The sequence below is a fragment of the Vigna unguiculata genome, chromosome 10 (genome assembly GCF_004118075.2).
Source record: "Vigna unguiculata cultivar IT97K-499-35 chromosome 10, ASM411807v1, whole genome shotgun sequence".
Lineage (NCBI taxonomy): Eukaryota > Viridiplantae > Streptophyta > Magnoliopsida > Fabales > Fabaceae > Vigna > Vigna unguiculata.
The window spans coordinates 38,990,367-39,015,032 of NC_040288.1; the positions used below are offsets into that span (position 1 = coordinate 38,990,367).

General features: G+C 33.5%; 3 protein-coding genes across 4 annotated transcripts; 2 read left to right on the forward strand and 1 right to left on the reverse strand.

Annotated features, from left to right (window-relative positions):
* Nucleotides 1-3,415: 3,415 nt before the first annotated feature.
* LOC114166184 (putative disease resistance protein At4g11170) lies at nucleotides 3,416-10,241 on the forward strand. Of its 2 annotated transcripts, none has more exons than XM_028050865.1 (8): nucleotides 3,416-3,994; nucleotides 4,126-5,176; nucleotides 5,259-5,564; nucleotides 5,676-7,113; nucleotides 7,511-7,674; nucleotides 7,843-7,948; nucleotides 8,332-8,483; nucleotides 9,188-10,241. In XM_028050865.1, the coding sequence occupies exons 1-8, from the start codon at nucleotides 3,540-3,542 to the stop codon at nucleotides 10,076-10,078; spliced, it is 4,563 nt and encodes a 1,520-aa protein (XP_027906666.1). In that variant the 5' UTR covers nucleotides 3,416-3,539; the 3' UTR covers nucleotides 10,079-10,241. The 2 variants fall into 2 exon arrangements, with proteins under 2 accessions (XP_027906666.1, XP_027906667.1); XM_028050866.1 differs by having other exon boundaries at nucleotides 3,540-3,994; nucleotides 8,347-8,483.
* Nucleotides 10,242-11,086: 845 nt separating this feature from the next.
* On the forward strand, nucleotides 11,087-17,851 carry LOC114165831 (putative disease resistance protein At4g11170). The gene is given in 9 exon segments (XM_028050426.1): nucleotides 11,087-11,875; nucleotides 12,034-13,081; nucleotides 13,191-13,263; nucleotides 13,266-13,495; nucleotides 13,585-15,082; nucleotides 15,591-15,679; nucleotides 15,815-15,917; nucleotides 16,516-16,613; nucleotides 16,744-17,851. Coding segments are annotated over 9 exon segments (4,518 nt in total). The 5' UTR covers nucleotides 11,087-11,387; the 3' UTR covers nucleotides 17,635-17,851.
* A 98-nt stretch (nucleotides 17,852-17,949) lies between these two features.
* LOC114165832 (ABC transporter C family member 8-like) lies at nucleotides 17,950-24,462 on the reverse strand. The gene is made up of 12 exons (XM_028050427.1): nucleotides 24,272-24,462; nucleotides 22,198-24,140; nucleotides 21,781-22,101; nucleotides 21,595-21,681; nucleotides 20,895-21,512; nucleotides 20,630-20,794; nucleotides 19,913-20,207; nucleotides 19,603-19,817; nucleotides 18,846-19,151; nucleotides 18,666-18,729; nucleotides 18,258-18,497; nucleotides 17,950-18,170 (listed from the first exon to the last, which is right to left on the reverse strand). Exons 1-12 carry the CDS (start codon nucleotides 24,294-24,296, stop codon nucleotides 18,040-18,042), a joined length of 4,410 nt encoding a protein of 1,469 aa, XP_027906228.1. The 5' UTR covers nucleotides 24,297-24,462; the 3' UTR covers nucleotides 17,950-18,039.
* Between the last annotated feature and the right edge of the window lie 204 nt (nucleotides 24,463-24,666).

The window sequence follows — 24,666 nt, forward strand, 5'->3', positions numbered from 1 at the left end:
CAGAAACTGTAGTATAGGCAGAAATTTAGGTGCAATCTAAATGCAACAATAATAAAATAATAATGAATTAGAAGCTAATAAATAAAAAATAATTACATAGTTTGACCAAACATGAGAAAGTGTAGTTATTCTTACAACACGAAGTCTAAAAATGTATAAAAATAAGCAGAAAATCAACAAATATGAAAACAAATAAATAAATAAATAAATGACACTTGCTATTTATTATAAATAATTAGAATGAGAGTTGTCATTTTAAAAAATTATCTTCAAGTACCTTTTGTCTTTTGAAATTTTAAAATAATAGAAGTTGGAGCCATTACCGTATTTTCTTGTCGTATGTTCATTCCTTCGTCAACGAAGGAAAGAATCGTGCCAACAGCCAATACTACATTAAGATTATTATTCAAAGTATGAGATAGAGATAAAAATGAGTAATTTAAATTGTAGAGGATATTGTTTAATATTTTTTGAATATATGAATAAAATTATATTTTTTTTTATTTAGTCATAAATCTAATTGTATGGAAAGTGAGGGAGATAATTAATTATATTTTTTTTAAATGTGTTTTGTATTTAAAAATATTAAGCCTACTAAAATTATTGTAATCTGTAATTTATTCAAGCAATTATATATTGATATAATATTGATATAAAAAATGTATGATTCAACAATAAAAGAGAGATATATATATATATATATATATATATATATATATATATATATATATATATATATATATATATATATGTTATTGTAAATATTATATTAAGGCATTTCTTGCGTGTTTATACTTAATAATTTTTAAACTTAAGTATTGTAAAAGTTTTAGATTCGTTGAATTAGTGTGGTTCTTATTAAATGGGTATGCTTATTGATTATTTTAAAATTTCGATTTAAATCATTTTAAAGATATTAGATATACCGATTTATATTGAACTTTAAATTAGTTTATATACCCGTAGAATAATTTGAACACTTTTTATTAGTACAATAAATTTTTTTCTATCATTATTATTTTTATTGATTTTTCATTTATTTTTAAATTTATTATTATCATATTTAAATTATTAATTTATAATGCCTTCAAGAAGTGTACTCTTTTGCATGGATTTCCTATATAGTAGTTGGTTTAATTAGTGGAACAGTACTCACTTTTATTTAGATGTATCATTTTGATACCTATTTTTAAACATATGTCAATTGAGTAACAACTTTTGAAAAGATGTTTAAACTAGGTTATTTTTAGCAAAAAAATAAAAAATATTAATACCGTTAACGGTATTGATATTTAAAATGACTTAGAAAATTAAGTATTGATATTTATATTAAAATTTAGTAGTAAATGTCATGAATTAAGTTAACGACTTTAGTATTTTTTTGTCTGAAAAGGACCTGATTAAAATACTTTCAAAAATTAGGACTAAATTGACACATTCTTAAAAGTAGATACATGAAATAGTAGTTCAAATGTAATATCTTGTTGCTTAAATACTAAATAATTATATATCTATTATAGCTATTATATTACGTGATATCAATTTTTTTGTATTATCTATTATTGTTTTATCTCATTCGTATTGAATTCGAAAACACGGCGTTGTGGTATTTAGAAGGTAAAATGATATTTGATACAATTCCATCATAACTAAGTAACGTGTTATACAAACAATTTCTTCACGTTAAATAGATATTCATCAATGAATTAATGTACTTTTAAACCTTCAAAATGTGCAAGAATGATTAGGGCACAACACACGATCATTTTAAATAATATTTCTGATTGTAGAAAGCCAGATTCCAACGATTGCAAAAGTTCTTACTGTGGTAACTTAGGTTTTTTCATAATAAAGATACCATAACTAGCAACATTTTTAAATTTTTTTCTTAATAATTAATTTATTATAATCTGTACTAGAAACGCCTTTGTTTACTTTCAAAAACTTTCACCTTTCAAACACTTTTCCCGCTCAATAAACCTATTAAAGAATTATGTTTCTTATCTACAAACTAATTTACAAGTTAAAAATAGTAAATTATTATTTTAACACTTACTAATATAAGTTTTTATAAAATAAATTAATTAAATATAAATTTATAAATACTTGATATTCAAAGTAGTAAAATTCATATTTATAATATATATATATATATATATATATATATATATATATATATATGTCGGGAATAGTTCAAGTGTGAGTCAAAATCCTACATTGGATATAATAGACAAGTTAAACACTATATAAGAATAAAGACTCATAACACTATCGTCTTAAGGTTTTGGTTTAAAACTTGTGTCAAAGGTCTTATATGTGTAAGACTAATGTCATATAACCATATAGAACTACAATCTCTCAATGACTATAACCATAATTCATATATGACAAAATATATATAACCCAACCATAAAGGCAAAATCATGTTTGTCATGCTTGTTCGCAGGTGTTTCACAAATGTTTATAATCAGGACCATGACTATAAACCATATATATGAACAAAAATATATATATATATATATATATATATATATATATATATATATTACACGGGTATAATTAATTATTAATTTATTTAATTTTACATTTGATTATATTTTTAAAAATAAATATCTAGAAAATTTAAAGATGTTTTCTTCTGACTAATCTTTCTTTGTAATCATGAATTTTTTTTTTCATATATTGAATTTGGAACATTACTAAAAAATACAAAATTTAAAATAAGTTACATCTATTGTATGATTTTCAATTCCTTGATAATGGATGTTAAACTGTTAAATCAATATCAAATCGTTATATGTGGACTTACACTCTTGAATTTTATTTTTTTTATCAACAAAAAATAAATAAATATAAAAACATTATACTAATTACAAAAACAGAGACAAAACATAGCCTTAGCAGATGAATAGGCCATGACTATACATGTAGAATAATGTATCTAATGACCATCAAAATCATTGCTTTGAATTTCGATAAAACTTGATTTTAAGATTAAACAACTTAGTTGATATCGCTAGATGATTCTAAACACTTGTCCTTATCCTTAATGCAATATAGTGTAAAATAGACTAAGAGATTAGAGTTTTCACATTAAAGTTTAGAACTTGTCATTAAGGAATGAGGAGTATTGAGTTTGTGGTGTGAATACGTTGGAAATATATTATATAAAAAATTGTATTGGGTTGAATCCATAAAATCCAACTCTAGTAATAACATAATAAAAACTTAATTAAGTAATTTTGAATACTTTAAATTTATTGAAATTATCACAACTTTATGATCCATCTCTTCGATTTCTATTTAACCAATGACTTTTAACTCAAAACTTACATTGATCGACATAATATAATATAATATTGAATACTTCTGGAGAAAAGAACAAAACAGGTAGAACACTGTAACGTAGGATGACTTAAAGGTATAATAGTGGAACGTATGATGACTTAACTGTTGGAGCATAACGAAGTCAACGAATGAAAATCAAATGAAAGCAGAGCTTGATTCGATTGTTCCTTGCTTGTATTGGCAGTGGCGAAATGAGTTCCTCCACCAAAAAGCACGACGTGTTCGTGAGCTTCAGAGGAGAAGAAACACGAGCCAACTTCACCAGTCATCTTTACAAAGCTCTCGAAGATAAATCAATCGGAGCTTACATAGATTGCCAGCTAGACAGAGGAGTTGATGTCTGGCGGGGACTTGCCAAAGCAATTCAGGACTCACATGTTTCAATTGTTGTTTTCTCCGAAAACTATGCTTGTTCCAAATGGTGTTTGGATGAACTGGTGGAAATTCTTGAATGCAGAAAAAAACTGGGTTTGGTAGTTATACCTATCTTTTACAACGTAGATCCATCAGACATAAGGAATCAGAAGGGTACTTTCGAGAAGGAATTGACAGAACTGTTGGAATCCAATGAAGAGAAAGGGCCAAAGTGGAAAGCTGCTCTCACTGAAGCAGCCAATATATCTGGATGGGACGCTAGGACACATAGGTAAGCAAGTAGCTTTCTCTATTGCTTCACCTCTTCCATTTCTTTCTCAAGTTCATACTCTAATGTCTTGTTTCTCTCACTTTTTCTCTTCCACTTCCCTTTGGTAATTTTTATTTTCATATTTTTGTTAGGGACGAAGCTCATGTCATTGAGAATGTTGTCAATGATGTGTTGCAAAAGCTTCATCTGCGATGCCCTACTGAGTTAAAGGGCCTTGTTGGAAATGAAGAAAATTGCAGAAATGTAGAATTATTACTAAAATCGTGTAGGGTCATTGGAATTTGGGGTATGGGTGGAATTGGTAAGTCCACCATTGCTAAAATCTTATTTGCTAAACATTTTCCCCAATATGACCATGTCTGCTTTGTAACCAATGCAAAAGAATATTCACTGGACAAGTTTTTCTCTACAATATTGAAGGAAGAGGTTTCCGCAAAAAATGTCGTAGGATCCTCGTTTCATATGAGGAGACTCAGAAGTAAAAAGGTTTTCATTGTACTTGATGATGTTGACATGGATAGTTTTGAGCCATTGGAGTATTTATGTGGAGAGTATGAAGGCCAGCATGGTGATAGTAAACTCGTTATAACAACAAGAGATAGGCAATTGCTTGTTGGAAGGGTTGATGCGATATACGAGGTTCAGAAATGGAAGAAAACAGAATCTCTAAAGCTTTTTTGCTCAGAAGCCTTTAAGAAAAGTTATCCCGAAGGAGGTTATGAGAGTCTCTCAGAAAGTGCAGTTGAATATGCCGGTGGCGTTCCATTAGCCCTTAAAGTTTTGGGTTCATATCTTCGTTCAAAAGGTATCTGTTTTTGGGAAAGTACTATAAGAAAACTCAGCTTCTATCCTAACGAGAGAATTCAGAAAGTGTTAGAAGTGAGCTACACTGCATTGCATGATCTAGAAAAAAATATATTTCTAGACATTGTATTTTTCTTTAGAGAAAAACAGAAAGATCATGTCACAAGGATACTAGATGCCTGTGGTTTTGAAGCAACTAGTGGAATAGAAGTTCTTGTAGACAAAGCTATGTTAACAATTTCATATAGAAACATACAAATGCATGACTTGCTGCAACAAATGGGTTTGGAGATTGTACGTCAAGAATGTACAGCAGATCCTGGTAGACGTAGTCGATTGAAGGATAATGAAGCTCGTCAAGTGATTGAAGAAAACAAGGTAAACCAATAATCTGCTGGCTTTTTATAAGACAGAAAGTTGCAGCTAATTTGATAGAGTTTACTTCTTTGGTGTTTGTCAGGGAACTGATGCAGTTCAAGGAATAGAACTGGATTTGTCTCAAGTTCAAAATTTACGTTTGCGTTCTGACACAATGGCAAAGATGAAAAGCTTAAGATTTCTGAGATTCTATAACTCCTCAGGTCAGAGTTCTAGGAATACATACCTCGACCTTCCTACAACTCTTGAGCCGTTTTCTGATCAACTGAGGTACATTGAGTGGATTGGATACCCTTTTGAGTGTCTTCCATCACCTTTTTGTGCAAAGTTTCTTGTTGAGATTCACATGAAACATGGCAAAGTTAAACAACTTTGGCAGGGAATCCAGGTAACCAAGATTTTTTTTTCTCAGTCCAGGTAACTAAAGAATGATAAGTATATACATTCTAACTTTATTTTATGATTTTCCTTTGTAATGCCACCTTTTGAATGTTCACAGGAACTAGATAACTTAGTGGGAATTGACCTAAGTGGATGCAAACAGTTTGAAGAGCTTCCAGATTTGTCTAAGGCGCCAAGACTTAAATGGGTGAATCTCTCATGTTGTGAAAGTTTGCGGTATCTTCACTCATCTGTTTTATCCTCGGCAGCGCTTGTTACTTTGATACTGAATGGGTGTACAAAACTCCAGAGTGTTAAAGGCGAAAAGCGTTTAAAATCTCTAGAGAAGATCAGTGTCAATGGCTGCTCAAGTCTGGAGGAATTTGCAGTGTCATTAGATTTATTTAAAATGTTTAATTTGAGCCACAAAGGAATCCAAATGCCAGGCACACCAGTAAGGCGAAAGGGAAAACGCAAGAGCCACAATTTAGAGGAGGATTTAAGACCCTTGACATCTTTGAAGGAGATCAAGCTATCTTATTGTCTACAACGTGATATGGATTGGATCAAGTACAACCTACCTTCATTACAGCATATGTACATGCTAAAGCTAGATCAATGCAAGGTGACAACGTTGCCTGAAAACATTAAGAATCTTGGAAACTTGAGAGTTTTGTCCTTGGAGAATTGTGACGAGCTTCTGCGTCTACCAAAGCTTCCATCCAGCATCAATTACTTTAGTGCCATTAACTGCACTTCACTGGTGTCAGTGTCAGACTTAGTCAATTTGGCAAATGAGATGTGGGGAAGTACCAGATTCCTCACATTCAAGAACTGCTTGAAATTGGATGAACATTCATGCAAACTTATAATGAAAAGCGTACAGTTAGTAATGGTGTGTGCTGCATTTGACAACATGGTGAGAAAATCCAGTGACCTCCACGACTACAGTTATAACAGTGTTCAGCTTTGTTTACCAGGAAGCAAGGTCCCACAAGAGATTAAATATAGGAGCACTGAGTCCTTCATTACCATTGACCTTCCCAAACTTTCCAACTTGAGGGGCTTCATTTACTCTGTGGTTCTTTCTCCATCTGGTGAAACGAAGAAGCATGGCACCAAGATTATATGTAAACGCCACTTGAGAGAAAATACGAGGGAATCATGGGTATCTAGTGATATCGAGGGATTGAACACGGATCATGTTTATATATGGTATGATCCATTCCACTGTGATGGCATTCTCAAATATAATGCACCAAGTGTTTGTTTTGAGTTCTGTGTTACAAATGATAAGGGGGAAGTTGATGACTCTATGTGTATTAAAGAGTGTGGTGTTGGCCTTATAAGCGTTTCAGAACTGCCAAGTGTTTTAGAAGAGTTGGACTGGGATTCAGATAAGAAGAAGGACTTAGTGAAGAGAGTGGAGTTAATAACAGGACAAAGGATAACCTTAACATCAATTGAACAATCTGATGAAGAAGAAAACAATGGCATGAAAAATCAGATGGGGAATCAACAAGGAAATTTGAGTGAACACAGTCATAAAATAGTTGGTATGCTTCTAATTACCCTTATAATCTTCAATATAACTAACTAATCATAACTATCCACTGCAAATTCTGATTATATATTGCAATGTTTTATGAATTCATTCATATTTCTAAAAATTGCAAAATTATATTCTCACTTGAACTGTCCAAGTATGATTTTTCAATACTATCATTACTATAGGCACCATGCTCAATAAACATTTTGTAAATGGGCTCATCATGTTTTCAAATTGATCATCTCCTGCAGTTCTGTTTTTCTTGAACTGCATGAATCTCAGCTATTAATTTATATTTTTACACGTGAGAGATAGAACTGCACCTCATGCAGTTATCGTATCCTATTCGTATATCATTGGTCCAATTTATTATTCTGGCAATTTATCATTTTTCTTGTCTTCAGGTACGGAATTAGACTCAAAGATGGTTGACTCGGATTCAGGTGAAGAAGGCAATGAGAGGAAAAACCATTATTCTGCTATAGAAGAGATTATCAATTCTACTCAGAAGGAAGTCAAAACTGATTCTGTCTCAAATTATAGGCAGAATACAGAGTCTGCAAATGTGGTTAGTCAAGTTCTTATATTTCGACAAACTTTCTATAGAAAAATAAAGTTTCACAAACTATGCCCTCTATATGTACTAGAACTGTCAAAAAATACAAAATGTAAACTTACATTTTATGATTATTTTGATTTTCAATAATGCCAATAATAAAATTATTGGTTTGTGCAGGTCAAATACGAAGGAAATACAGAAAGGCCAATTAAACAAGATGCAACATTGCATGATACTGTTGAATCAGAGTTAGACAAAGAAAATGAGTCTAAAGAAAAGTCAAGTAAGGAATTCTATGCATGCATACCAATACTTTTTAAACTATACTAACTTATGCCATGTCCATTCACACATCTTCTTGTATGATAGGTTTGTTAATTGTTATCTTAAGAATCATATCAATAATCATTTGTACTTGATTGATATAAAATTGTTTTACATTCTCTATACACATCTATCAAACTCAAATAATTTTACCGAAGTTTCAATCTTTATAAAGAATATGATGTTATCTCATTATATAAATGTTACGGGAATTTTATATACAAGGTATTCATTGAATACTTCTAAGAATGAACATCTATCTTTTTGGTTTACTTTGTTGCTGAATTCATTCTCTTTCCCTACATTTTCTTCTGCATTTAATCACACAATCTAAGCTCGTAGTGATGGTTGAACTAGATTCAGTTGAAGACAATAGAGGGAGTAAAGAATATCCTTCTAGTGTTGAAGAGAGCATTGAATATTCTACTTGCAGTGCAACCAAGACAACTGCTAAAAGAGGTCCCAAAGAAAAATCTAAAAAGTCTACAGAAATTGTAAGTATATTTTGTTTTGAAAAGTTTTATCATATTATGTGAAAGTGTAAAAAATACAAAACGTAATAGTAGGGTTTGCTTTATAAAGAAAAACTTAGGTATATAAAATGTCCAAGATTAACAGCAGAACATGAATCGATGTATAATGATAGTTGAGATTTGCAACTATAGACAATCTGCATCAATCATATATGACTAAGATAATTATAAAACAACACTGAGAATGATGGAATCAATTAGTGGAGAATTTGAGGCTAGTCCTACCTAACTGGAGTGGATCTCTATAAAACTTTCCAAGGCAAAATGGCATAGTGGTGACTGATAACAACAGCAAGTTCTGGTGCAAAGATCCAAAAGCCTTGATTTTTATGCAGTTTAACCGATTCCTAGTGAAACCAACACGAAGATTTATACTTGCATAAAATAATTTCCAACTCCAACAACAGACGTTGCTTTCTGCACAAAACTCAAGTCATTTATCCTTTTTAAACACTTTGAGTCCCTTCAAAGTGATCTTTAATAACGAGAGACTAATATCCCTTGTGAAACATTATCTGCATATGCCTTTTTACAATACAATGATTTCTAATAAATTTCAGGTAATAATAAAGAGTAGGTTCAAAACAATACATTAGGCAGTGTATTACTAGTATTTCTTATGTAAGTATTTAACTTTGCGAAACTTGGACTTTCCAATTTCACAGGTAGCGAATGAACATTCACAGAATGCACCACTTCAAGCCTCTTCCGAAGGGGACTCTGAGGACTTGCATAATAGGTTGGAAGAATCGATTAAGCAAGTTGTAGAAACTCATGATACAGGGAACTTTGCTACTAAATACTCATCTTTGGACCTTGAGAATTGCCTCCAACAGTTGAATGAAAATCCATTTGCAATCCTTGACTTACTTTCTTATGAACTATACCCTTCACTGAAACAATTAGAAACTTGTGTTCAAAAGGTGGCTCAAGCAAATGATGCTACAACTGTTCTCAATGAGTTCAGAACCTTAGTGTTCTCAAATTCGTTGCTAAAGAAACTTCAAGACCAATCCTATCGGCAACAAATTGCAGAATCACTACAGAAACTTCACACTTATCGTAGAGAAATTACAAAAGAGCAAGAAGCTGGTTTAGACAAATTTTTAGAGCTCTACAACAAAGCTGTTGACATTTCTCAAGATAAGATGTTAACCGAGGATAAACAAGCAAAACTGGCATATGAGAAGAGAGACTTGTACAACAAACTTCAAAATTCTAAACTGAAAGTTCAACAGTTTGACACCACCATCTCAACTTGTAAGTCTCAGAGGGAAAACCTCAAAAAGAGACAAAGGGAAATCCAGGAAGCTATAAAGAAACTTCAACTAGAAAATGAAGCCTTGGAAAAGGAGAGCACAACACTAGAGGTTTTATACTCTGAACAACAAACCAAGAAGAACGAAACACTTGAATCAGTGAAGTGTATCTCGATTTCTGTTGTTCAAACAACCAAACAATTAGAAGAACTTGAAGAGAAAAGTTTGAGTTTGGCTTCAGCTTACGAAGGCCTCAAAGAGCCATATGAAAGAATGAAGACAAAACCCCCATTCTAGTCTACTTTTATTTGATTCATTCCATAGATAAGTTCCTGGCTGTAAATAAGTGTGATGTGTTGAAGATGATAAGATATTTGTTGAAAGTGAAATTTGTATGGATGATGTATGAGGTTTCAATTGGTATTTGACTTCAAGTTTTAATGTATTTTGTACCGACTGATTCAAAATTCTATGGATGTTGATAAGCCACGATGTTAGAGATATAAATACAATATATTGACACTCTTATCCTTTCATATACCTATTATATAATTAAATATATTATTATTTTATTCTAAAATTTTATTCATATTTATTATTATATTTGAAACATCGAAAACATAATTCAAAAAAGAAAAAAAATTGTTTAGCAAAGTAAAAGTAGACTTTCGAAGTTGACTACCTACTGTTATCTATAACGTTGATCATAAATGTAATTACATATATATCATTTATTATTTATAACATTAATTTTTTTTTTTTGTTTTAAGATATTAACATTTGAGTAAATAAATATTTATTATTATTATTATTTTTAATTCTATTATTTTAAAATTAAATTATTAATATTATTATTGTAAGAATTATTATTAGAATGAAAGAAATAATAATATTATATAATTTATACATTAAACTTGAAACAAGTGCTTTTATTTTTAATTCCTAAAATTGAAAAATGACAGATCTAATTAACTCGTTTTCTACATTTAGATATTATAATAATTTATTTAAGTTTAATTTCAATAATAAATATGTTATTACTTTAACTTTATCTTTAAAAAAAATGCTTATTAGAATAAGTTGTTCCAATTTCCATCTTTAAATCATATAATTAAAAAAAATGAAATATCCAATTTAATTCTCTATTACAATTTTATTTTCTTAATTTCTAATAATTTCGACAAGTTTTAACTAAGATTGTATATCATTATTACTACGGGTCATAAGGGTAATTCTACTAATACTCTTCTTTAACAATAGCTATGTATCTGCACAAAGTTTTTCCTGACACAAAGCCAAGGTTTTCAGAAAACTGGCACCTTTTCAAAAAAGTTTTGATTTTTATACTTTTAGAGATTGACCTTAGATGTCAGGTAGTGAATAATTTTAATGTCAGTTGCTTCAGAATAGATAATTAAAAAAATAAAGAAGTTGAAGTGCAGTGTAGTTAGCAAAAGTCAAAAGTGATCAAAGTGAGAGAAAACCACCCTGAAAAGGCAATGAAATAATCACCGAAAAACATCATCGTCCATTTGATTTCATATGATGCTGTGATGTTTGTTGGTTCCTTCCTTTCCTTGTTTCGACAGTGGAGAATTTGGAAAGTATGGACAGGTCTTCCACCTTTCCCATAAAGTACGAAGTTTTCCTGAGCTTCAGAGGAGCGGACACACGAACAAACTTCACAAGCCATCTTCTGAATGCTCTCACTCAGAAATCAATAAACGCATTCATAGATTACGAACTCACCAGAGGACACTACACTTGGCCAACACTCGCCACAGCAATCGAGGAATCCCTTCTGTCAATTGTTGTTTTATCCGAAAACTATGCTTCCTCCACCTGGTGCTTGAAAGAGCTGGCGCACATACTCGAATGCAGAAAAAAGCGGGGTCTTGTTGTTATACCCGTCTTCTATGAAGTAGATCCCTCACATGTGAGGAAGCTGAGTGGGAGTTTCGAAACGTCATTCGCAAAGCATGAGCGAGACAGCACATCATGGGACCGAATCTCCCGCAGGAAGGATGTTTCTGTGTGGAAAGCTGCTCTCAAAGAAGTAGCCAATATTTCTGGATGGGATTCCAGATCATACAGGTAGATACCAACTTCCTTATTCATACTGTTTTTTCATTGAAATATGATGAGAGTGTTAAATTCAGGACCTTTGTCTTTTAGAACATGTTTTATAGGAGTTTTTGAGAACAGTTAAATATGATGATATGTGTGGTTGGTTTGTTTCGTTATTATGACAGAGATGAAGCTCAGGTCATCCAGAATCTTGTCAATGATGTATTGCAAAAGCTACACCTGAGATGTCCTACGGAACTAAAAGGCGTAGTCAGAATTAAAAAAACTTATGGAAAGTTGGAATTGTTACTGCAAAAATCTAGAGTCATTGGAATTTGGGGTATGGGGGGAATGGGCAAGTCAACCATTGCTAAAGCCTTGTTTGCCAGACACTTTCCTTATTTTGATCACGTCTGCTTCGTGGCCAATGCAAAAGAATTTTCGCTTGATAAGCTTTTCTCTCAGCTATTCAGAGAGGAAGTTTCTGCATCAAATGTGGTAGGATCAACATTTGATATGAGTAGACTCAGAAGGAAAAAGGTTTTCATTGTACTTGATGATGTTGATTGTTTAGACCCATTGGAATATTTATGTAGAGAGTATGAGAACCTAGATCCCAGAAGTAAACTCATCATAACAACACGAGATAAGCAATTGCTTGAGGGAAGAGTTGATCAGATCTATGAGGTCAAGAAATGGGAAACCAGAGCATCTTTAAAGCTTTTTTGCTTAGAAGCATTCAAGAAAAGACATCCCAAAAAGGGTTATGAGAGTCTCTCACAAAGTGCAGTTGAATATGCTGGTGGTGTTCCATTAGCTCTTAAGGTTTTGGGTTCATCTCTTCGTTCGAAAGGTATCAATTTTTGGGAAAGTACTATAAGAAAACTCAGCATGTATCCTAACGAGAGAATTCAGAAACTGTTAGAAGTGACCTACACTGGATTACATGATCTTGAAAAGAATATATTTCTAGACGTTGTATTTTTTTTCAAAGAAAAACAGAAAGATCATGTCACAAGGATACTAGATGCCTGTGGTTTTGAAGCAACGAGTGGAATAGAAGTTCTCGCCGACAAAGCTTTGTTAACAATTTCATATAGAAACATAATACATATGCATGACTTGCTGCAACAGATGGGTTTGGAGATTGTACGTCAAGAGAGTAGTGGGGATCCTGGTAGACGTAGTCGATTGAAGGATAATGAAGCTCGGGAAGTGATTGAAGAAAACAAGGTAAAGAAAAGGAACACTGACATTTTATAAGACAATTTTATTTTTTATAGAAACTGTTGCAAATTTGATGTTGTCTACTTCTTGTTTTCCTTTTTGTGTGTTTCACCAGGGAACTAGTGCTATTCAAGGCATAGCATTAGATTTGTCTCAAATTAAAGGTTTAATTTTGCATGCTGATACATTCAAAAAATGAAAACCTTGAGACTTCTGAAATTCTACAACACATTGGATCAGAGTGCCAGAGATACATACCTTGACCTTCCTGCAACTCTTGAGCCATTTTCTGATAAACTGAGGTACATTGAGTGGATTGGATACCCGTTTGAGTCTCTTCCATCACCTTTTTGTGCTAAGCTTCTTGTTGAGATTCACATGCCACACAGCAAAGTAAAACAACTTTGGCAGGGGATCCAGGTAACTAAAGAATATATATATATGTAAACATGTTTACATTTTCTTTTGAGTATTTTCCATTATGATGCCTCCTTTTGAATTATTTACAGGAGCTTGATTATTTAGAAGGAATTAACCTAAGACAATGCAAGCAGTTTGAGGAGCTTCCAGATTTGTCTAAGGCACCAAGACTTAAATGGGTGAATCTCTCCTGTTGTGAAAGTTTGCGCTATCTTCATCCATCTGTTTTATCCTCAGACTCCCTTGTTACTTTGATACTGGATAAGTGTACAAACCTCAAGAGTGTTAAAAGTGAGAAACATTTAAAATCTCTTGAGAAGATCAGTGTCAATGGCTGCTTAAACCTGGTGGAATTTGCAGTTTCGTCAGATTTAATTGAAAATTTGGATTTAAGTAATACAGGAATCCAAACACTGGGCACATCAATAGGGAGTATGCATAAACTTAAGTCGCTCAATCTGGAGGGCTTAAAACTCAAGCATATTTTAAAAGAGTTATCTTGGTTGACATATCTCAAGGTGCTGAAGATTTCTGATAATGGACTAGTAATTGACAAACAGCAAATACTTTTCCTGTTTAATGGATTAAGGTACTTACAAATACTATATTTGAAGGATTGCAGTAAGTTGTTTGAACTCCCTGACAACATCAGTCTCTTAACACAATTAAAGGAACTAAGGTTAGACAGAAGCGATTTGAAAAGGTTGCCTGAAAACATTAAGAATCTTCAAATGTTGGAAATTCTGTCCCTGGAGGATTGCAAGGAGCTACTTTGCCTGCCAAAGTTTCCATCCCTCATCAAGTACTTACGTGTCATTAACTGCACATCATTGGTGTCATTGTCAAACTTAAAGACTTTGGCAATAGAGATGTTGGGAATGACTAAACGCATTACATTCAAGAATAGTGGGAAATTGGATGAACATTCACTCAGAATTATCATGGAAAGCCTCCATTTAACAATGATGAGTGCTGCATATCACAATGTGTTAGTAAGAAAAACATTTGGGAGATACAACAGCTGCAACTATACGAGTGTTGAGCTTTGTTTACCCGGAGGGAATGTCCCTGAGCAGATTCTCTATCGGTCCACTAAGTCCTCCATTACCATTGTACTTCCTCCACGTTCTGAATTACTAGGCTTCATTTACTCAGTGGTTCTTTCTCCAGCTGGTGGAAAGAAGACTTATGGCACTAAGATATTTTGTAAATGCCACTTGCCAGAAGAAGGTATAAAGGTAACATGGCTATATGGTGATATCAGGGGATTGAAGTCGGATCATGTTTATGTATGGTATGATCCATTACACTGTGACAACATTCTCAAATATCATAAACAGTCAAAAGTTTGTTTTGAGTTTTGTGTTGCAAATGATAAGGGGGAAGTTGACGGTTCCATCTGTATTAAAGAGTGTGGGGTAGGGCTTGTAAATGTTTTAGAAGTGCATAGTGTTTTACAAGAGTTGGACTTTGATTCGGATAAGAAAAAGGAATTGGTGGAGGGAGTGGAGTCCGAATCAAAGCTTAGGAATCAACAGCAAGATTGGAGTGAATCAAGCTCTTCAGATAGTCCAAGGAGCTCCTCTGGTATGCAACTCATTACTCCTTTGCACTGATATCTTATAATCTTCTATTACAATAAACCATGAATAACTGTTCATAACTATCCACTTAAAATTGTCATGATCATTAACAATTAGATTAATATGATCATTAAAAATTACAAATCATTTTAGTATGCTTTTATAAAGTATTTAATATAAAAACTCGACAAACATGACATGCATGTCAGTTTTTGTTTGATTGATAGTGTAAAAAACCTTAATAAACGTTAACATTATTACTACATTGTATGTTATTTATTCTTTATAATAATTTTTACAAATACTTTATATTCTTTATTTATATTATATTAACATTATATTAATATACTTTTTTTAAGGAATTACATTGGCATATTTGCACCTTTAAGTTTCATAGTTATAGTATTTTCTAACCCGTATTTGCATTTCTACCATACCCATACTCATATTCATATAACCTAGATCACTGTAATTTTGTACAACTTATCAATTTTTCTTGTCTTCAAATGCAGAGTCAGACTCAGAGATTGTTAAACCAGTTTCAGCTGAAAAAGGTAAATCTATTCACAAGGAAACCAAAACTGATTCTGGGACAAATGCGGTAAGTCAAGAGTTCTATATTTCATCAACAAAGTTGTCCTTCCATCTTACTAGAAGTGTAAAAAATATAAAATACAAACTTACATTTTATTATTATTATTTAATTTTCAAATTTTCAATACATTATACTGTGCAGGTCAAATACAAAAGTAATAAAGAAACGCCAAAATCAGATGCAACATTGCATGAGACCATGGAGTCACATTCAGACAATGAAAATGAGTCTAGAGAAAAGTCAAGTAAGTCATTATAACCGTGGTTGAAGTATCACATTAGCTACTGATATGACCAAAACAAGAATTTGGTGAGGAGCTTGGCTTAGTGTTAAATTTGGAAGAGATGGTAGAGAGGTTGTGGGTTCAACTTCCTATGAAAACTATCAAGATAATAACATTTCAAGCACCGAAAATATAAGTTTTGATTCAATTATCAAAATATTGTGAAGATCCTAAATTAAATAAGTAAAGACATTTGTTTAACAGCTTATGAGATTGGAAGTTTTGACTATGAATGAATTTTTGGTCTGATATTTTCTGTGTGGTTGTTGTTCTCACCTTTCGGTTCTCTCTTTAGTTTTACTCTCCTAGTCCCTCAAAAACCATTTATGTTCTAGATACCATATTAAAGCATTGATAATGGAGGGGATAAAATAAGAATAAATGTGGAATAAACTATATGATGGAACAAGGAGGAAATTGGACATGAAGTCTAAATCCATTATTAGAGGAGAATAATTAATCACAAGGATTGCTGCAAGTCTTTTCATGTTAAGCATGTGTATCTATCTTTCTTGTTGATTCTTTTTTTCTCTCCTCATATTTTTTCTTCTATGTTTAGTCACACAATCAGAGGTAGTGCCGGTTGAGCTAGAGAGCACTTCCCTGAGCACTACTAAAAGAGGTCCCAAGGAAAAATCTAAAGAGTCTACACAAATTGTAAGTATCTTTTCTTTTGAAAATTGTTATCATATTATTTGAAAATACAAAAAAAGAATACAAAAATGTAACGACAGAGTTTTCATTGAAGTATTTAACTTTGTGAAACTTGGACTTTCCGATTTCACAGGTGGCCAATGAACATTTACAGAGCACACCTCTTCAAGCCTCTTCCCAAGGGGGATCTGAGAAAGTGAATGATAGGTTAGAAGAATCAAATAAGCAAGTTGTAGAAACTTATGATACAGAAAAATTTGTTACTAAATACTCGTACTTTGACCTTGAGAGTTGCCTCCAACAGTTGGATGAAAATCCATTTGCAATCCTTCACTTACTCTCTAATGAGCTATCCCTTCCTCTGAAACAATCACAAACTTGTGTTCAAAAGGTAGCTCAAGCAAAGGATGCAACAACCGTCCTCAATGAATTCCGAACCTTAGTGTTCTCAACTTCGTTGCTAGAGAAACTTCCAGACCAATCCTATCGGCAACAAATTGATGAATCACTACGAAAACTTCACACTCATCGTAGAGAAATTACGAAAGAGCAAGAAGAAGGTGTAGACAAATTTATAGAGCTATACAATAAAGCTGTGGACATTTATCAAGAAAAAATGTTAACCAAGGATAAACAAGCAAATCTGGCATCTCAGAAGAGAGACTTGTATAACAAACTTCAAGATTCTAAACTGAAAGTTCAACAGTTTGACACCACCATCTCAACTAGTAAGTATGAGATTGAAAACCTCCAAAAGAGACAAAGGGAAATCCAGGAAGCTATAAATAAGCTTCATCAAGAAAATGAAGCTTTGGAAAAGGAGAGGTCAGCACTAGAGGTTTTATACTCAGAAAAACAAACCAAGAAGAACGAAACACTTGAATTAGTGAAGTATATCTCGACTTCTGTTGTTTACACAACCAAACAATTAGAAGAACTTGAAGAGAAAAGATTGAGTTTAGCTTCAGCTTTAGACGACCTCAAAGAGCCATATCAAAGAATGAAGACAAAACCCCCATTTTAGTCTTTCCTGAGATTTTTTGTTTTGATGTAATTTTTATTTGAATCATTCCACAGATAAGTTCCTGGCTGTAAATAAGTGTGTTGTGGTGAAGATGATAGCTATTTGTTGAAAGTGAAATTTGTATGGATGATGTAAGAGGATTCAATTAGTATTTGACTTCAAGTTTTAATGTATTTTGTACGGATTGATTCAACATACTATGGCTGTTGATAAGTCACAAGGTGTATGAGTAGATATAATGTCTCACAGACTAGACATGCAATTGAGTGCTCATACATTTAATATAATGTCTAAAAGTTTCATAGATTATATTATGCTCCGTTGTATTTGTAAGAGGATCCAGACACATCTATTATTCAATTATCATTCAATTTATTTGCACTCCATTTTCCTAATTGATATTTTTCAATGTTGCTTCCTGCTAATATTAGGCGATGAGTTCTTCCTGCAGCTTGACCAATACTCAGCAACCAAATTAGAGAACCAAGAGTTGGTCGCCATAAGTTTTGAAGGCTCGTCATATTCCACTAGTTTCCCTACAGTAACCAGCAACTAAAATGAGACTATATAAAAATTGTGATATATCTGAAAATTTGAAAAGGAAAAGTAATGAACTTGTATACCATAAGACAGGACCATGACCATGTCACTATCTATTACAGTTGGAACTCTGTGAGCCACAGTTATGACTGTGCATTCTGCAAATTCTTGTCTTATCACTTGTTGTAGAATGGTATCTGTTGCAGAGTCAATAGACGCAGTAGCTTCATCTAGGACAAGTATTCTGTTCCTCTTAAGTAGTACTCTACCAAGGCAAAACAGTTGGCGCTGTCCCAAACTCCAATTTCCACCTTCGTCACTCACTGCAAAACTTGTCAAAATTAAACTTCTATGGTTTATTGGTTTGAAAATCTTAGTGTGATAAATCATAATGCCTAGTTTCATTCACTTTGTACTTTACTCAATGTAGAAAGACAAGAATAGTTTCATGTGTAAGTAAGGCTATATCAGATTCAAGTCTGTTAACTCACCAGAAGAGTCCAAGAGACCTGGTAGCTTGCTGATTGTTTCCTTTAGCTGACATTTCTCTAAAGCCTAAATAATAATATACAAATCAAATCTTATCAAACCTGCTCTGATGAAATTTCTCATGAAAGAGTTCACAGATTTATTAGTTACAGAAGTTTCAGCTGTGAAGCTAGTCCATTCACCTTCCATATTTCATCATCTTCATAGAAGCCTAGAGGGTCCAAGTTGGTCCTAATGCTGCCCTTGAAAAGAGTTGGTTCTTGAGGGATGATGCTTAGTTTTGTTCTCAAATCCTTTAACCCCATCAAGCATATGTTGATCCCATCTATTAGAATATCACCTCTTGAAGGTTCAACTAAGCGAAACAAAGCACTGATAAGTGTAGTTTTGCCACTTCCAGTCCTCCCAACAACTCCCACTCTACTCCCTTCTACAAACGTGCAATTTATACCCTTGAGAACTAATTGAGCATTTGGACGATATCTAATCTGAAATCAACGTAGGAAAAACAGCAATAAAATTAGAAGTTATCTGTCCAAATGCCAGAAATGAAATGAAGAAAAAGTTGCAAGTTTATTAGGTTCAAAAGAAAAAGGACAACAATACAACTTTATCAAAATAAAATCCATTAAAATGTTATTGATTTCTAGATTCCATCTCAGTACCAATTGAGATTAAGTCAAGTTGTCCAATAAATATATAAGTGACACTCCAAGAATTAAGGCAGGTGATGCCAAACTTCACAACTTCTCCCTCCACATATGTCTGTGAGAACATGTGAGCCTACCACAACAGATAATTTACCAAGATGTGCTATTAGTTATGATTCCTTGTCAGAATTTGTGGCTATTTGCCTTCTTTCACTGTATTCTCTGCTATAAACAATACATCCTCAACTACAGCCCTAAGTGATAATTTAACATTGCTTACTCCACTTACCTCTAGGGCTTTAAGATCGATCCTACCCTTGGAAGGCCATGAAGATGGAGGTCTGTTATCTTCCACAAAGGCAGGAGGCTCTGATGGAATGTGAATGAATTGCTTGATTCTTTCAACAGAGATGATATGGTCTGACAACATGCTATACATTCTACTACAAAATACTTGGGATTCTTTCAATGTCAACGCATAAGAAAGAGACAGTCCCACAAGACCTGACACAACAGGAGAATTGTCAATAATTAATGGTTTGTTAACAACCTGAAGAAACCTTATCATGTTAAATAATATTAGTATTATGTATCATTACCTGGTGATACAGATTCCCTGGGAAGTAGAATAAGTAATGCAGCTGCTGTGAATACTGTCAAGTTTTGAAGTAATTCAATCCTTAAAATTGACCATTCCGTGGCCACATTAGAGTGAAAGAACACTGCTGCATCCATGTCCACAAGCTTTAGGTAGTTGCTGAAAAATCTGTTCACCATGTTCATTGCTCTTATAGTAACCACCCCAAGTGATGTCTCGGCAGCAAAATTCATGACAGGAGCTTTTGTGGTTCCATTGATCCTCATCAATTCTCTTGAAGAGGCTTGATGATATCCCTTTCAAAGTTAAATAAAACATATACATGCATATATGAGGGCAAGGAAGTTGCTAGATCCATGATCTAATCAGGAATCGAGAATAGGAAGCTAATAATGTTAGAAGATGAACATTTCCTACATCTATTGTGAACATCATATTTAATAAATCGACTATTAATTCAAGATTGATAAGGGGCTCAATAGGGGATTATGAGAACCCTAATAGATTAATATATAAAAAGTTCATTGATTATTGTCTCCAATCCTTCTCCCCGTCAAGAAGTGAAACAAGAATCCCACTGAGAAAGACCATAAAACGATAGGTCAAGGTATTTTTAAATCCTTGATAATCTAGCATGATCTAAAACTCTGGTTTTCTATATAAAGATTTTAATAAGGCAATAAAATTCTACCAAATAAAAATTAGGAAGTGAAGAAACCTGAATGTATATTGATGCCACTGTAGCTGGAACAGCAACAATAAGAACTTGCCATGTGATTGATACCATTACACATATTGTCACTAGAATTTCAGCTGCTACAAATGCTACTAAAGTGAGAGTATAAGGAATATCAATGTCCAAAATACTTAAATCTGATGAAGCCTGATAGAGAAAGAAAAAATGACAGGGAGTTACTTATATACTTGTGAATAAAAAGATGGAAATATATATGTTAATACAATTTAGAAGGAAGAAGTCTTACTCGGGTTAAAATCCTTCCTACAGGGGTTGAGTCAAAGAACAACATCGGAGCATTGAAGATAGCTGATGTAAAACTTGAGAAGAAGGCTTCAGAAGCTTTTAATCCAAGATAAGCAGCTAGGAAAGACCTTATATATATAAATATAGCACTGAGAAATGAAAATGATGCATAAACTCCTATCAAAAGGCCACTGGTTACTTTTGGAATTTCAAAAGCTAGAGCAAGCCAATATGATGATGCAGTCTGCAAAGCAATAAAAGCAAATTCTGCTAACATGGTTAAGAAAAACACGAATGAGCTCCTTGAAAATGAAATATAGTCCCAGAATTGTTTCCACCCAACATCACCAGTCAGTTTTTCTTCTTCTTGTGTAAGTTGTGCCCCAAGTTGTCCCTTGGTAGAAATCACTTGCTCACTTTGATTTTTAGTGAGATTAAAACTTTGAGATTCTTCAGGATGTACCATAAATTCAATATCAGAATCACTACTATTTTCATATTTCTTATCCAATCCTGTTAATGCAGCTTTATGGGCACTCACAAGCTGTTCAAAGGCAGTGCCAGCTGACTGGAGATCTTCATAACTACCTGATTGAGTAACTTTTCCATCCTCCATTACCTAGAATTTTCATTATAATATTATTAATTACTATAATGTAATGTAAAAAAGAAAAAATAGGAACCCAAATGAGATGCTTTACCAGGATCGTATCAACTTCTGTGAGAAACTCCACTTGATGAGTCACTAGAATGACTGTTTTCTCTCTTAAAGCAGTCACGACACAGTCCTGTAATTTTGTAGATGCAGCAGTTAGTTTGATTCACCAAACTCAGGAGTAGACAATAGTTTTACTATAATTAACAATATATGAGTATTATTTTCATACATGGAACAAAATTGCAGCTGTTTGTGCATCAACTGCACTGAATGGGTCATCAAGAAGATAGATGTCAGCATCATTATAAACTGCTCGAGCTAGTTGAATCCTTTGCCTTTGTCCTCCACTCATGTTAATGCCTCGCTGCCCTATTTCGGTAAGATCACCATGGCTAAAATCATTAATATCCATATCTAAGGCACAAACTTTAGTGACATTCTCGTATCTGGTTTTGTCCATTGGCTTTCCAAAGAGTATATTATCTCGAACTGTCCCACTTTGTATCCAAGAAGTTTGAGAAACATAGGCTATGGTTCCACCAACATTAACCTGTTTGCCATTATTGTGAAATTTTAGGGAGAAAAAAGTGTTGTATGCAAAGGTTATTGACAAAAAACTGTATTTGTTTGATTAATAATAACTCACAGTTCCTGAGATCTTGGGAATCTCTCCAAGTACTGCATACAAAAGAGATGATTTTCCAGCACCAACTGGTCCACAAACTGCAATTTTCTGTCCCCATTTGATTTCTAGCTTCACCTCTCTTAAAGTTGGGGACACTGATTCATGATCCCAAATGAAGTTGCCTTCCTGGATTTCCACTGCATTAACTGAACTTTGCTTTATATTTCTTCCATAACCGTTAGTACTAGTTAGCTCTTCATCAAGCAAAAAGGTATTGAGACGATCAAAGGAGACCTTAACTTGGATCATAATAGATAGAGCCTCTGGAATCATTCGAACAGGTTCTCCCATTACCCTCAATGATGTTATAACTGTGAAAATGGTTCCAGCATTCAGCGGGGCACTTTTGAAAAGAGCACACCCGAGGAAAACAACAGTAGGAACAATGGTGGGATTCATCCAATATAGAAATGATCCATTAGCTTTGATGATCTGTATCTTGGTCAACCATTTGAATTCTTTAGCACGTAGGGACAAAACTAAGTTCTTGAATTTATCTTCCCAGGATTGTAACTTGATGATTTTCATACTACTTAGAATTTCTGAAGTTGATCTGAGACGCTCATCTTGTGCCATCATGAATTGTGACTGACAACTGTGTATGATCTTTGCAAATGGTACATTGAGAAGTCCACAGATGAGAAGAGGGACTAAACCTGGAAGAGCACCGACACCCACAACACTGAAAAGGATAATGATGGACAAAACAAGTTGAACTGCAGAAGTCCATGCTATATGAAACCACCATGGAAATTCTCCCAATCGATATGCATCAACTGCAATGTAATTCACAACTTCTCCAGTTGAGTGCCTTGTCCTTGCTGAGCTTGAAAGCTTTAGCAGTTTCTGGTACACTGCCACCATCAGAGCTGATCTAATTTTCATTCCTGATCTCCTTGAGCCAAAAGCGTAATGTCTTTGACACAGAGACTCAACCACTTTGCTTAGAACCATAAATCCCAGTATGGAAAAACCTTGTTTGAGATCTGCCTCAGTGCTATTTGTGTAGTTTACAAAAGCATATAGTATTAGAGGAGAAATTATCATGCAAATACTTCTGAGTAATGCATAAAATGCTATTAATATGTTCTCCTTGGAGAAGGTTCTAGCTACAGACCAAAGAACCAAGTTTTTGTTGTTGTTGTTATTGCTGGTCTCCCTTAGAAGGGATTCCCATGCATGCATAAAAGCTTGGTAGGCCAAGTTCGCTTCATCTTCAGGAAGAAGAAATGGGATATCTTCAAGAGCTAGTGGCTTTGAGTAACCCAGTCTGAGTAAAGAATTAACCCAAGAGAAAGTTAACTTACTGAGAAGGGTAGCACGCCCTAGTTGTGTTTGTGTAGTTTCAACTTTCTGAGCAATCAGAGGCTGAGATAAACTTGCAGTGTCTTCTTGTTTACTTTGGGACGCCACAAAACAACCGAGATTTTGGAAGGAGCAAAAGAGAAGTAAGAAATGTACAAGCCATTGTATCATTTCAAACAGTTGAATTGTGTACCCTTTGAACATGATTTCAATGTTGAGAGTTGAAGCAAGTACACAGGAAGATGTCCACCAGATAGAGTTCAGAATTTTGATCCATTTGTTTCTCTGAGCATGCAATGAAACTGTAAAAGAAAGCCACATAAATGCTCTGAAAATACAAGCCAACAAGCTCTTCCGATTCCACAACCTCAAGCCATTGCTGAAATGTGCAATGCTAATGAGAGCACAACAGATTGAGACAACTAGGAAAACCCAGTTTTTTCTGTTGCTACCACATGCTGAACTTCCTCTGATTAATGAAATAACCAAAGACGTGTAGAAGACACCGAGGAAAAGTACTTTTAAAATGTCTATAATGCTGGTTTGGGAGCACAAAGAAGTGAAATCAAAATCTCTCAGACAAGTCCATGAGAAATCCGCTGCATATCCGTTGACAAATAAACATAGTTAAATGAATACTAATCATTTGATGACTACCAAGACCACAATGCAAGAACCTATATGATATAGCTTACAACAGAAAAAAAAAAAACTAAAGTGTAGTATATACCTATGTTGATACCAAAGTAAGTCATTTTTTGAGGTTGAATGGTTTGCTTTGCTCCTTTTGCTGCAGAGTCACTCTGTTTGTGTAGGGAGGCTAAGTTTATAAAGAAAAACACACTGCAAAAGTATACTCCTTGCAGAGCAGCCTCGTCTTTCCTTTAATTGCTTTAATTATTCTTTACTCGAGATGTTACCCTTTCCATTGAGCCCATTTTTTTAACCTGCACATAATTTTCATACCAGTGTCTGAGCGGTTTGACAAAATCTGATTAGTTTCCTGAATATTATAATCTAACAATAAAGTGGTATCTGATTCAGTGATTAACATGTTTTACACATTCAATGATTAACTTGGACTTTTTTATTTTAAAGAATAAACCAAGTTAATCAAATATGCTA